Consider the following 13,208-nt stretch of genomic DNA (forward strand, 5'->3'; position numbering starts at 1 on the left):
GCTTGTGGGAGTGAAACTAGAAGTAGGTGCCCACATACAGACACTTCCTCACTGCTTCTCATTCTCTGAATTAGTTATTTCTTATTTTTCTTACTTTTTACAAGGCAAGTTCTCTGATATCTATTAAGTTTTTACTTTGTGAGTGTCATCACCAGACCTCCCACAGCTGTTATTTATTAAGGACACAGAAAACACTGGTTGTATTTACAGCTCTGATGGCCACCAGCCAACCTTGCAGCTCTGCTCCAGGGATGGGCACAACAACTGCAAACCAGGGCTACATTTGAAAGCCTGAAAACTCCTTTGCACTGTTTGTATTTGTTTCACCATATTTATTGTTTCTAACTTGGCAACCAACCATGTAAATGTGTAGAAGTATTGACTTTATTGGCAGGCAATCTGTGTTAAACAAGGCAACATAATGATACCAGCCTCGCTGCGATGCAGCAGCCAAACCTAACTTCTGTCACCATAGAGTTTCCGATCTGTTTAATTCCTGAGAAACATTGATGAGTGGTTTAAAAGTGCACAGTGTCTATCCATACTGATGCTTTATAAACTGTAATAGGAGAAGTACTACCAGTGTAGGGGATGGGAAAGGGGAACAGGGTTTCCTTGGGGCAGGTTTGATAGCAGCTACTGCAGCAAGGGAAGATGCATCAGCAATACCTTGTGCTGCAGCAAACCTCCACAGAAACTTGCTTTCATCAAGCCAGCATTATGGATGCTTAGAAAAGGAAATGGGAACTGATATGAAAATCTTTTTCACTTTTTCAGACAGGGAACTGCTAACTGTAGTGTTTTTTGAACTATCATAGACCCTACAGTATACACATGAATGTAGGCACTTATGTGATTATGGGTATAGTGTTTCAGTGGCTTCTATCACTTTGGGAGTAAGACATATTTGTTTATCACACTGCTCACTTCAGGCTTGTAACCCAAATATGATCCAAATATTTGAAATTAGGAGCTTTATTATAGATGTTCCTAATAAGCTGAAATTAGAGGACTGGAATGTACTTCCTGAGTGTGGGCGCTACTGGCAGCACCAAGAGCCTAAATCACAGAAGCCCAAGTACAAGTGAATTTGGACAGAGCTATATCACAGAATAATAGAAAGTCCTGAGCTGGAAGGAACTACCAAGGGTCATTGAAGTCCAACTGCTGGTCCTGCAAAGGAAAAACCCAAAAGTCACACCATGTGCCCAAGAGCATTGTCCAAAAACTTGTTGAGCTCTTGCCAGGCTTGGTGCTGTGACCACTTGCCCAGCAAGCCCATTTCAGTGCCCAACCACTGTCTAGGTGAAGAACCTTTTCTTGATATCTAACCTAAGCCTCCCCTGACACTTTATGCTGTTAATAATGTGAGATATCCTAAATACACCTGGCACCTCAGTGCAGCTGCACAGATGATTTCTCAGACAGATGATGCCTCAGCAGTACCCATTCCAGACCTCCCACCAGATCTTCCCCAGCACTGGGATACTGCTGGCTGTCACCATTGCTTCTCAGCCACCAATATCTTTTCCCTTCAGCAATAACTGAGATTAGGTAAGAGATAAGAATAAGAAGGAAACTGTAAAGAGCTGTCAGTTGTTCCCAAAGGGTCCTACAGTAAAAATCCTCAATTAAGATATTGCCGCCTTCAGGTGCTTCACTTTCTGTGTTTGGGGTTCAAAGGATAATAATGACTGAATAGGAGACAAAAGGAGTTACCACTCCTGAGGAGGGAAGGGAAGGTGAACGGAAAAGAGGACCCAGTTTGTCAAATACATTCTGTGAACAGGTTCCTGCCTGATCGCTGTGACCTGACCACAGCAACCACATCTCCAATGAACCTCGTGCTCTCCCGATGATAAGCATCCCAGACAGAAAGAACGTGACATACCCTGAGGTTCAGTGACAATCAAATTGTGACTCATGAATAGAGTTTTAAAAAGAAGTAGCAAACATGAATTTTTCTATATCTTTCTGCCTCAGAAAAAGACTGAGAAACATATTCTGTATTTTCTGGTTCTAGTGGGAATGTTCTTCACTGTACTAGGCCCAGAGAATGTCTAAACTGTGTGTAAACCCATCCTCAAGGCCTGCTACTTTATACAAGACATCCCCATAATGTGATGTTTGAGTGGAGAGATGTGACAATTGCAATATTAAATATTAAGATATAGGAATATTTAATTTTACTTCTTCTCAGTCTATTCACGTATTACTCTACCTTCCTTAATAATGAAGTCTTTGGAGCCAGGAGTGCATAGGAGCATTTGTGTGGAAAGTTCCAGACAAAGCCAGGGAGAAGCAATGTCATGGTTCTGCCAGCCTGGCACAGCCCAGCAGCATCTCCCAGACACTGGGGAGTGCTCTGCAGCAGCTGTCAGCACCTGTGTGGACACCCAGACCATTGACATCAGGGGGTGCTGTAAAGACCTGGATCACATTTTCCACCTTGGTTTTTTTTTTCATAGCAAGAATGCATATAAATTTTAGCAGTTCTTTCTCTTGGTGGTTACACCCTCTCCAAGGAGTGATGGAGACATAAGGATCGAGAGTTCAGACATGAGTGAATGTCTCTGATCTGTTTGCCAGTTTGGAAGCTTTCTGCTATCCAGCAGAGAGCACTTTTTCCTTCACAAGGATAATTCTGGGCTAGACTGTTTTGTTTGCCTGTGTGCTACAGAGCTACTCCGCCATGTATGTTCTCCTGTGTGGGTGGAGATTATCTCTGTGCCCTTGCCAGCACATTCTTAACTCTTTTGAAGCTAAAGGTCACATTTCAGTACTTTCTGTCATTGTCAGCCCATGCTTCAAAGTTATTTCAGACATGCTTTGTGAATGGATTATTTTAACATACTTTACTATATAATTTTGTTGAAAGGACCTTTCTGCAAGTTTAGAAATAACAAAACAAACTAGTAAACCATGTGTTGTTTTTTCTCATGGGTTTGAGAATGAGTAAGTGTGGAAAGTGGGCAGATTTTCACTTCAGATGTTATTTCTGCACCAGTTTCATGTATTCACCTTGCATATGCATATCGTTTTGTTTGCCACGAAAAAGGTTGGACTGGGCTGCAGTAGAGAATAAAATATAGACAATTTCTCACTACCTTGGCAAAGTTTGAGGTATCTCAAAGACTGTCACCCTGAAATTTCAAAGCTCATGTGCCAGGCCTTAAATATCAGGGAACTATCTCAAATTTCTTTGGAGAAAATTATGTGGATTTTGAAGATATTTACAAGACCTTCTTTCCTTGGGTGTAGATAGAGAAAAACTCTGGTAGCCCCACATTTGGTAAGTAGTTGCTGATACAGAAGTTCACATCCTATATCTATTTCCGTTTTCCATTCCCCTTTCATTTCCTTACCCCAGTACTGTTCCAGAAACCCATCCAGTCCCAGGTGTGCTCCTTGGCCTGATCAGGGAGACCATGAAACTCCAGAGAGGGGGGAAAAGAACACAGGCTCCCTTATTTCACCCTCCCAGGTCTCTGCTTGCACAGAAAGATAAGAAGGAAGACAGATGAAGTCAACCTGAAACAGATGGGCTCTTCTGACTGAGTTCCTGTAGCTGGGAGGTTAAGCAAGCTATGGCTCAGTAGGACTGACAGCAAGTGCAGCCTCCAGTATCCAGGCCAGCAGCACCACACAGGATGACCCATTGCCTAATACTGTATGTTTTCACAGGGGAGTGAAAAAGATTGAAATGTGTATGAGCTAGGGAAAAACATTTTGACAACTTGACATGTTTACAATTTTGAGCCAGACAACTATTTCACTGTGGATTTTAAAAAAAAAAAAATTCACACAAAAGCTTTTCTTACCTTTTTTCTCACCATTTCCATTGTCCAGGAGAAGAAAGTGTATGAAAAGGAGAAAAACATTTCCCTGTCACCATCCTCTAATCTATTTTTTCAAGCCTTTACTTACCTACATCTGCCTTTTCTCTCCTTTCCCCATTTTCCTGCCTCTTAAGACCGAAACGCCAATCAAATGGAGTTTCCCTTCCATACTGAGCCTTGTAGGACTTCTCCCATTTCAAAAATCAGCTTTAGTCTCAGCTAAATGCTATGAGCTAAAGGGGAAAAAGCCCAACCAGCTAACAAATGTTGGCGAGACCACAAAATACAGATCGTGTCTGTAGGAGGAATATATTCTCATGCTGGGGAAATACTGAATTTTCACAACATTGAAGCAGATAATCTGGAGGAGGATGGAATTTTTTTCCCTAGCACTCCCTTATACAAATAAACACCACTGAGAAAACAAACTTGTTTAGGTGAGTGAGGGTTGAATTAAACAGCAGTATCCATTTGTGGTCACCTAAAGCTGCTTCTATGCAGATTGCTTATCTGTGTTTACTGCTCTAAATTGCCTAAATGGTGTGAGCAATTCTGGGGATGGGTGGATGTTGTTTATGCAGTTGTTTAGGTTTGTTTGCCCTTGTCTTATGGACAGGGATAAATGAAAATAAGATTCTTGACTTTGAGATCTCCTTTTTCTTCCTTTCTGATGATTGTGAAGGATACTTAGAGTACATTAGAATTTTAAAATCAGTAAATTATCCCTTCCCTATCTTGTGAATACTCTTGAATTAGCGTGTAGTATCTCATGTACGTGGCTAAAAAGCAGAAATGGGATAAAGATGGTGAAGGCACCAGTAATTTGGGCACGTGGCCTTTTACCACACATTATATTCATGTGAGAAAGCAAGCATCTCTTCAGCTGCCATCGAAAAAAATAAAATTTCTCTGAGTAAAACCAAGATTCAAATCCCTACTCCATGAGGCCACATGATTCCGCATGCTAACTTCAGACTGTGAGCAGACCACTAAGGAAAGGTCACTTTATTACACAGAAATGAGCTGGATTTTCCTCTGGGTGAGGGTGGGATTCCCAGAGCACTCCATATGTTGGGGATTTGCATCCCACCTTCCTCTTTTCAAAGTATCTTCTAGTAGAACTCATTTAAAGAGGTGCTTTAGGTAGGCAGCAGGGATAGGGAAAGAGAATTGCTATTTTTTTAAAGCTATATAGCCAAAGTAAAACGTTTTCTGTGTGTGGGCTGAATCAAGAAGGGGAGGCTTTAAGGAAATTATTACTTAAAAATTCTTCACCTGGCAGGAACAGAAAAGCAGGTATAAATAAAACAAACAAATAACAAAGATGTGGCAGGGAGCAAAATCCCTGATGCAATAGTAAGGTATCACTCCAGAATAACGTGCTCCAGGATTACACGTTGATCTGACTAAGACAACTCGTGGTGTGCAAATCTACAGATCCATCTGCAAGTGGTGACAGTGATACTTCTGTTTCTCAAGGGTGAGATAAGGCTAAATATAATCTTCTGTGATAATTGCTGCCATATGCATTCATACATCTAGCCTGGGTCAGTGTCCAAGTGGACATGATCAAAAATCCACAAAATGGGTGAGAAAATTTCCACTGTCTTTTAACGAGTTTTGTAGGAGATTTTGAAGTTTATGCTTTAGTGAAGAGCCAAACAGCTTTATGATTAACACCAGAAAAACAGTCACTGCAGAAATACAATCAGTACTTTTAATGGCATTAAAAGGTCACCAGATGGACAACTTTCAATCATAATTTAATTACTGTCCTCAAGTAGAAACAACACTATTTAAAAACCATTAAGTTTTAAGATGAAACACAAAAAGCTGAAAATAGCATGACTCATCCCTAGCTTTCTTCTTCTCATCCTCATTGCACAAAAGCTCTTAAAATTTGGCTTTTGCACTTTTCTCCTAATTATAATGCATGATCCCTTTGTCACTGTGAAATGCACCTGCTTAAGCTAAAAATTTGCTAGAACTGTACTGAAACACAATTTGCAGTACTCTAACAAGTCCTCATAGAGTCTTAGGTGCATCCTGACTTTCTGCACTTTTGATGTCCCCGTCATATAATTAATAACTAAAACAAAGATGTGCAGAAATAGGTTTAGGTTAGAAATTAGGAAGAAATTCTTCCCTGTGAGAGTGCTGCGACACTGGAACAGGTTGTCCAGAGAACCTGTGGATGCCACACCACTAAAAGTGTTCAAGACCAGGTTGGATGGGGCTCTGAGCAAACTGACCTACTGAAAGGTGTCCCTGCCCATGGCAGAGGGGGGTTGGAACTGGATGGCCTTTAAAGTCTGCTCCAACCCAAACCATTCTGTGATTCTATAATGATTTTATGATTCATCATTGAAGGAGCAGAGCTTTCTGTGACCTTTCTGTGTATCTACAAAAAAAAAAGTTCTTTTAAGTATATTATGTAGTGGTGAGACAGAAAAAAGAACCATCACAGCTCTGTCCCTTAGTCATTAAGGTCTACTTAGTAACACCACCACCACAAATACCCCAATGCAATGAGGTGAGCTCAAAACAGCACTGAGTCTTGCTGAGACACAATATATTCTAGGCCCCACAGCATGCTGTAACTTACAGACTTAATTTTGATTAGGGATGGTGACCTTTTCTTTCTTCAGAAAGAAAGGGACAGAAAATTAGATGGTGAGAAATAGAGGACAAAAAACATTGGGGAAATGAGATTGTAAATCAAAGCAGATCTATACCTCAGCTTTACTATATTTTCATTTTTATTAATAGCACCCACTACTATGTTTTATAGCCCACTCTTTAAAAAATAGTTCATTAATTACAGGGGATCCTATAAATTGAATTGCATTTTTTTCTAAACTTAGAAGAGAAAATTTATCTTTCTAAACTCTGCTCTTAAACTCCACAAACCTGCATATGTATTTACAATAAAAATTATCATAAAGCTGTGTATTATAGGTGGGAAATAGAAATTGAGAAACAATATTCTATTCTTTATTTTAAGGGTGTATTTAATACTATTCTTGGTTTAATTTTCTTCACAGAAAATTCACTTTGCCAAGGCCATGTCTAGTTTAGAACAGCATTTATCAAACATCCTTTGTAGCCTTGAACATGCATGTCAGTTTTGAAGAGTACAGCACCTTGGCTAGGGTGATCCTACTGGTTCTTCTGGATTCTCCTGAATGCTGCTATGTTCCCTTCTTGACAGAGACAACTTGAAAAGTGTAGGCTTGAGACCAAGGCTTGGGAACATTGTGAAAAGGGGGATTGCATTCTACTTATTTCTATTTCTTATAGATTTTTCCTTCCTTCACCTCTACTTATTATAATGTGGAATCACCTATCATAGTTTTTTTTGGAACATTGAAAATCTGCTCCCAGTGCTCTATGCATCCATGTACCATGGCCTCTTGGAAGCATAATGGAAGGAAGTACAACAGGAAAACTTGCAGAGTTTTTTTGAGATTTCCATAGTTTTGAAACCAGAAGTTGTTGACTCCTTGCCATAGCCTTGTGGTGTCTTTTTATGAATTTTCTCCTACTACCACATGTCATCTTATAAGTGGTTACATTTAAATTACTGGGGAAAAAATTAATCTATTCTGAAGTAACCGTTAATGACACCCATAGATATCTCCTGTTTACCAAAACAACATTTGAACAAAAGGGAAAACTGAACTCTGTTAAGCACAAAGGATTTGCTGGGTTTGTCTGTTAAGACTTGGTCTAAAAATAATGACTTCTCAAGTTGCTTTCATGTTCTACTTGCTTTGTACCGTGCTTTGGGGTTTAGTGACTGTTTGGCTAAAAGAAATTTTGAAAGTGGTATGTGATCTGAAATTTAAACTTAACTTAGAGCTCTGCTATTGTGTAACTAATTTTAAAAGCTTCTGGAACTTAAAATTCACTCAGCAGAAAATGGGTAAAGCACATAGGACAGTTGTATCATGATTCAATAACCAGACTGATTATCAGTCAATTCCCAACCATTTGCCTCAGCACTGGCTTCTCTTGCACCAGAGGAATGACTTCTCATAGTCCTGGGTTTTTGGGTTGGTTTTTTTTTTTTTTTTTTTTTGGTTCGTTTGTTGGGGCTTTTTGGATTTTTTTTGTGGTGGTGGGTTTTTTTGTTTGTTTGTTTGTTTGGTTTTGGTTTTTTGTTTTGTGTTTCTTCAGATACTTAAGGTCTACTACTCAGAGAGACTTTTAAAAATTTGTCCTTAAATAAAACATATTTTTAAGGTGTTATCTAATATGCTGAGGATAAAGTTGCTGCTGCATAAAGGTCTTGGAAAAGACCAAGAAGATGTGAAAAGAAGCAAATACCTTTTTTTTTTTTGCAAGATCGTGCGCTGGTATCCACATATCGGTACTGACAAGCAGCTCAGAGTCCATCATAAGGAGTGATGGGAGAGAAATAGTAAATGAGACATTTCAGAGTTCCTGCTGCAACCTCAGAGACTGAGAAGTAAAGACTGCTCTTCTGTGAAGAAACAAGTCTCACATAAGTGATCCCATTTTTGCTATTTCTCTGGTTATGGAGTATTTGAGCTCTTGCAATCCTAATACTCTATGCTAATAAATGACTGCAGAAGAAAATAAGTCTGTGACAGAAATCTACACATAATGATTCCAAAACTTATCAGCATTTTTGAGGGCCTAATTAATTATATGGTGAAAAATGCCCTGTGAGCAACACCCCACACACACCAAGGCTGTGTAGGTCATAATGAGTATATTACTTTGCTTCCCTGATTCTGCTGCTTTCTGCACTTTTCTGACAGTTTTACATTCCTGCCTGCCACTGCCCACAAATACATTTCTTTGCTACCCAGTCTTAGTCAGCAGAGGAGTTCTTTGATGCACTGTGCACTGAATATGCGCAGACATGTGCAAGGTGCATGTTTCCCAGACTGATGATCTCCAGGACCACACTGGATCTGAATTTTCAGCAGTGAGCAGCTGTTCCCAGCAGTATTGTTTGGAACACCTTTGTGAATCCCAGCTCCACAAGGTGGCTCTCGATTCCTTCAAAAATACCACTGCTTTTGTGGATTAAATATATCCCAGAATGATCTTGAGAACAATCATCATGGCTCTATGGATGCACAATGCTATAGTGGAAGCCAAGATCCCCTTAAGTATGTGGCATATTTTTCTTTCAGTAAAGCTGAAACTAGACAAAGTCTGACACTACTGAAGTATGACAATTTGAAGGAAGTTCTCATGTCAATTGCTCAATCCAATCTGAAAAACAAGAAAATAAATGCATTATAGATGCCTTTGTAAAATGGGACATTCAAATGCCCACTGCCTGCTCTGCTCTTGTGTAGCTTCTCTCTGACAAGTATCCTTCCCCTACTCCATACCTCTGTAGGGTCAGGTTAACACAGCCACCAGGTACTAAGGGGTGCAATCTCTGAGAGTATGGACAGCAGGATGGCAGTGTGGTGCTCCTTGGGAAAGAGATCTTGCCTTTGAAGGCCAGGACACACTGTGAGGTATTTATTTAACTCCTGCCAGGACTTCAGCATCCCCAAGCAGACCTCCCAAATCCCTCTGTGGCTGTAAAACTCCAAGAGTTTTACCTTCTAGAGCACCTCATCTGAATGCGAGGTCTTGCCTGAGGTTTGTGTCTCCAAACCCCCTGGCTGGGTGATCATACAGCTGATTACTGCTCTCTGCCTGGGAGAGCCACAGCTGACACTGGGACGGGACTGTGGCACCACAGTGTAACTGTGGGAGGTGGGCTGGGCTGCAGCACAAGTGCAAAGCGAGGGCTGATGGTGTGAACCCCAAACTTAGTGCATAAGACTGGATCAGTTTGCCCTCCCTCTTGGGTACAATATTGCTGCTTTTGGTGGTCAAAAATTCAAGTTCCTTTTGCTTACATCCTAGGAAAATGTTAAGAAAACCTGAGTAAACTTTCCTTTCTGTTGATTTGTATGTTTGAGGTCATATTTTCAGGTTTTCCTGAAATAATAGATAGAAATTTATGTAACTAATAAAATTTGAAAGCTGAAGCTGTATAACAAACACTATCACAAGGCAATGCTGGGTGTGTCTGAGCTGTAACGTTAAATTCATTCTCCTTGTCGCTTCCTTCAAAGCTCTTTTGAGCTCAGCCCCTCCCTGGTTATCCTTCCCTGCCGAGCTTGCTGTAACCCCTACGCCTTGCTGCTGCTCCCACCTTTGTCCTTGCACAACTTGCTGCACCTTTGCCTCCACCGCACCTCTGCTGGCCCAGCTTCTCCCCCTGACCCTTTCTAGAGTGTGGTCTCTAAAGATCAGTTAGTGAAGCCATCTGCTTCTTGTTCTCCTAATTTCTCTTTTGTTTTCTGTCTGCCTTTAAACATGTGTTCTTACATCCAGAGATCATGCAAAGATGAAATTTTGCGTGTTAATAACTGTGTGCATTTTCTATAAACTTGAATCTGGTAGATCTGCCCTGTGTTCATGTGTACAATCTTTGGAGCAGCTGAGGATGCTGCTCTGCTCTAACTCTTTGTAGTAGGTGTCTAACAAAGGGTAAAGACTCTGGGGAAAACCTCTGCTACAGAAGTTTGTATCCTGGAGCCAGCACAACTTCATGAACAATAACCCAAAGGACAGGCCAAGGGACATGTCTTTCAGTCCAATATGTATTTTTACATTTTCACATGCAGAAAGTCTGCAGTCAAGAACCAGAAATGTGATATCAGCAATGGAACTCAGTTCATTAAAAATTCAAATCAATGGAAACAACAGGACGTATTATTTATCTAAGCCTTGAATCAATCTGACTACTATGCATAATGATCTTAATTAGAAAAGTGAGCCGAAGCAGGAAGACAGTCTGTCTCCTGGCTTTGAAATTATCATACACCTATCAGTATGCTTGGGTAACTCGTAATTAGGGACAAAGGTTACACATAATTTTATATGCTGGAAAACCAGTTTTATACACGTCATTTCAAAAAAATATTTAAGAAATAGTTGTAAGACTTGGTAACCCTATAATACTTTGATTTTTTTCTACCAGATAGAAAAATTAGTGCAGTAGTCTGCACTAATTAATTGATGGACTTCAGAAATACCAATAGAAGTTTTGCATTTATAGAGAGCCTGGACACTAATAAGTAACTAGCAATATCAGCAATATCAGTACAAGTTCCTTTCCAAAATTTGGTACTTTTTCACGTCTGTTTCACCTGCATGGAAAATGCAGCTCAGAGAAGCAGTGCGGGCTGTCCAACAGCAGAGAATAAGGGCTTTCCTGTTCAAAAACCTTACTGGCATGTTGCATCAGTATGGCTACAATTATACCTACACAGCTCCTTGTGCAGACCCCCAAATCTTTCTTCTTTTCTTACTTTTCTTCAACTACTGCCATTGAATATGAAGTGTTCAGGTTTTGACAAAATGGCAGTCCTGTGATTACACTTCCTTTAATATTTTATTGACCAGCCATAATTAGAAAACAGAAGACCTAGTTCAGAGGTCCTGCCTCATCAAAGCAGTCGGTTCCACACTTAATTTAAACAAATTCTTCAGTTTAAATCCACTGGGCAGGCCCACTCCCCACTCACAACATCGAGTCACACACGAGCACTGCTCTCAGCAGGAGCAATGCCTTGTCCTCTTCACTGGAACACATCACTTCCTCTCTTATCACAGGTACAGATGTCCTGATCTTTTTTTTTCCAAGGTAGTATTTAATCTTAAAAATGCATCAGGAAAAGATCAAACCCTCTCTGTCACACAGAATGGCCTTGTTTTCCCAGCACAGTATTTCCACAAACAAAAAATATGGAAATTAAAAACACAAGTAGGATCTGTTTCATCAAAGTATTAGCTACATTTCTGTGAGGTTGACAATCACCATTTTAACATGGCAGGAATTATATGCGTAATTCTCTTTAATGGGTGTTACAAATGTTCAGCCCACACTGAAAAAAGATCACAGTTGGTATGAGTAATAATCTTTTTCTTAAACATAAACAGTTCCCCTCTAGCTCTCTACATATCCACCAACATCAATGCAACCACAGCTGTCAAGGCAGCCTCACCTCTTTCTATGTATATTTTAACTTTAATTTTTTCCCATGCTTTCACTTAGTGGAGTTTTTTTTTTTGTTTTATTTTTTTAAGGGATCTAAACCTGTTCTCCAATTTTGTGGGCAAATTCACTGCAATAACAGATCTTGGTGTTTAGACATCTTTAAACATTATTATTATTAGCATGCAAGAAATTAGAGACCTACATCAAGATCTGGAGGTTTGGGTGTTGTTTTTTAATTGAAAGTGGATTTCAGATTGTAGTTTCCCTCATTCAAGGATCTCCAAACACTTTTAAATAGTTAAATGAGTTTTTGTGGCCTCCTTCTTTACAGGCAGCAGCAGCCCCCTTCCCACAGCTTTGGCACAGCCTTGGTGGTCACCAGCTGGGGCCACAGAGGCGATGCAAGGGTGAGGATGCAGGAGCTCTGTGGAGAGGATGGCGGAGGGCTGAGGCTCAGAGGGTACACATTGTCTTGGTCTTAAGCTGCACATGTAGCCACAGTCCTAAGATGTGCCAGGGGAGGTTTAGGCTGGACATCAGGAAGAATTTATTGACAGAAGTGGTGACTAGGCTTTGGAACGGGCTGCCCAGGGATATGGCAGAGTTATGGTTATCCCTGGAGGTCTCTAAGGAAAGACTGGACATGGCACTGGCTGTCATGGTCTGGTTGACATGGTGGTGGACTCGATGATCTCAGGAGGTCTTTTCCAACCCAACTGATCCTGTGAATCTGAGATGAAATGTACCCTCCAGTCCTTGGGACACCCCACATCCCCTTGAAGCTGCCAAGTCCCTTCCACGGCTGAAGCACAGAAGTCACGGAATCATAGAACACTGAGGGGTGAGAAGGGACCCACCGACCAGCGAGCCCCCCTGCCATGGCCAGAGACACCTCTCACCAGACCAGGCTGCCCAGGGCCCATCCAACCTGGCCCTGAGCACTTCCAAAGATGCGGCATCTACAACCTCCCTGAACAACCTGCTCCAGTGTCTCAGCACCCTCACAGGAAAGAATTTCTTCCTCCTGTCTAACGTCTAACACCTGGATCTATGTCCCCTCAGTGAAGCCCGCAATGACCCCTCGAAGTGTCCCCTGGGCGCCGCGCTGTGCCCCCGAGGCCGGCGGCGGCCCGGAACGCAATCGCCGGGGCCGCGGTTTCCAGGCGGGCCGCGGTGCCGCCCGCCGCGGTTGCCATGGTGCGGCCCCGGGCGCTGCCGCCATGGACGAGGAGGACACGGTGGGGCCGGCGGGGTTCGCTGGGCCGAGGGCGATGCTCCGCAGGGCGGGCAGCGGCTGCGGGCGGCGGCGGGAGGGGTGGGAGGTG

General features: G+C 41.6%; 1 protein-coding gene across 1 annotated transcript in view; it reads left to right on the forward strand.

Annotated features, from left to right (window-relative positions):
• The first annotated feature begins 13,061 nt into the window (after positions 1 to 13,061).
• The window catches only part of TAF1B (TATA-box binding protein associated factor, RNA polymerase I subunit B), a 45,530-nt gene continuing 45,383 nt past the window's right edge, over positions 13,062 to 13,208 (forward strand). Inside the window, exon 1 of the mRNA XM_005521870.3 lies at positions 13,062 to 13,121. Coding sequence (XP_005521927.1) covers positions 13,104 to 13,121 — 18 coding nt within the window. The 5' untranslated portion in view covers positions 13,062 to 13,103. The remainder of the gene's footprint in view (positions 13,122 to 13,208) is intronic.

Source organism: Pseudopodoces humilis, chromosome 3 (genome assembly GCF_049639895.1).
Source record: "Pseudopodoces humilis isolate 2021_Gansu_Grassland_sample_001 chromosome 3, ASM4963989v1, whole genome shotgun sequence".
Taxonomy (NCBI): Eukaryota; Metazoa; Chordata; class Aves; order Passeriformes; family Paridae; genus Pseudopodoces; species Pseudopodoces humilis.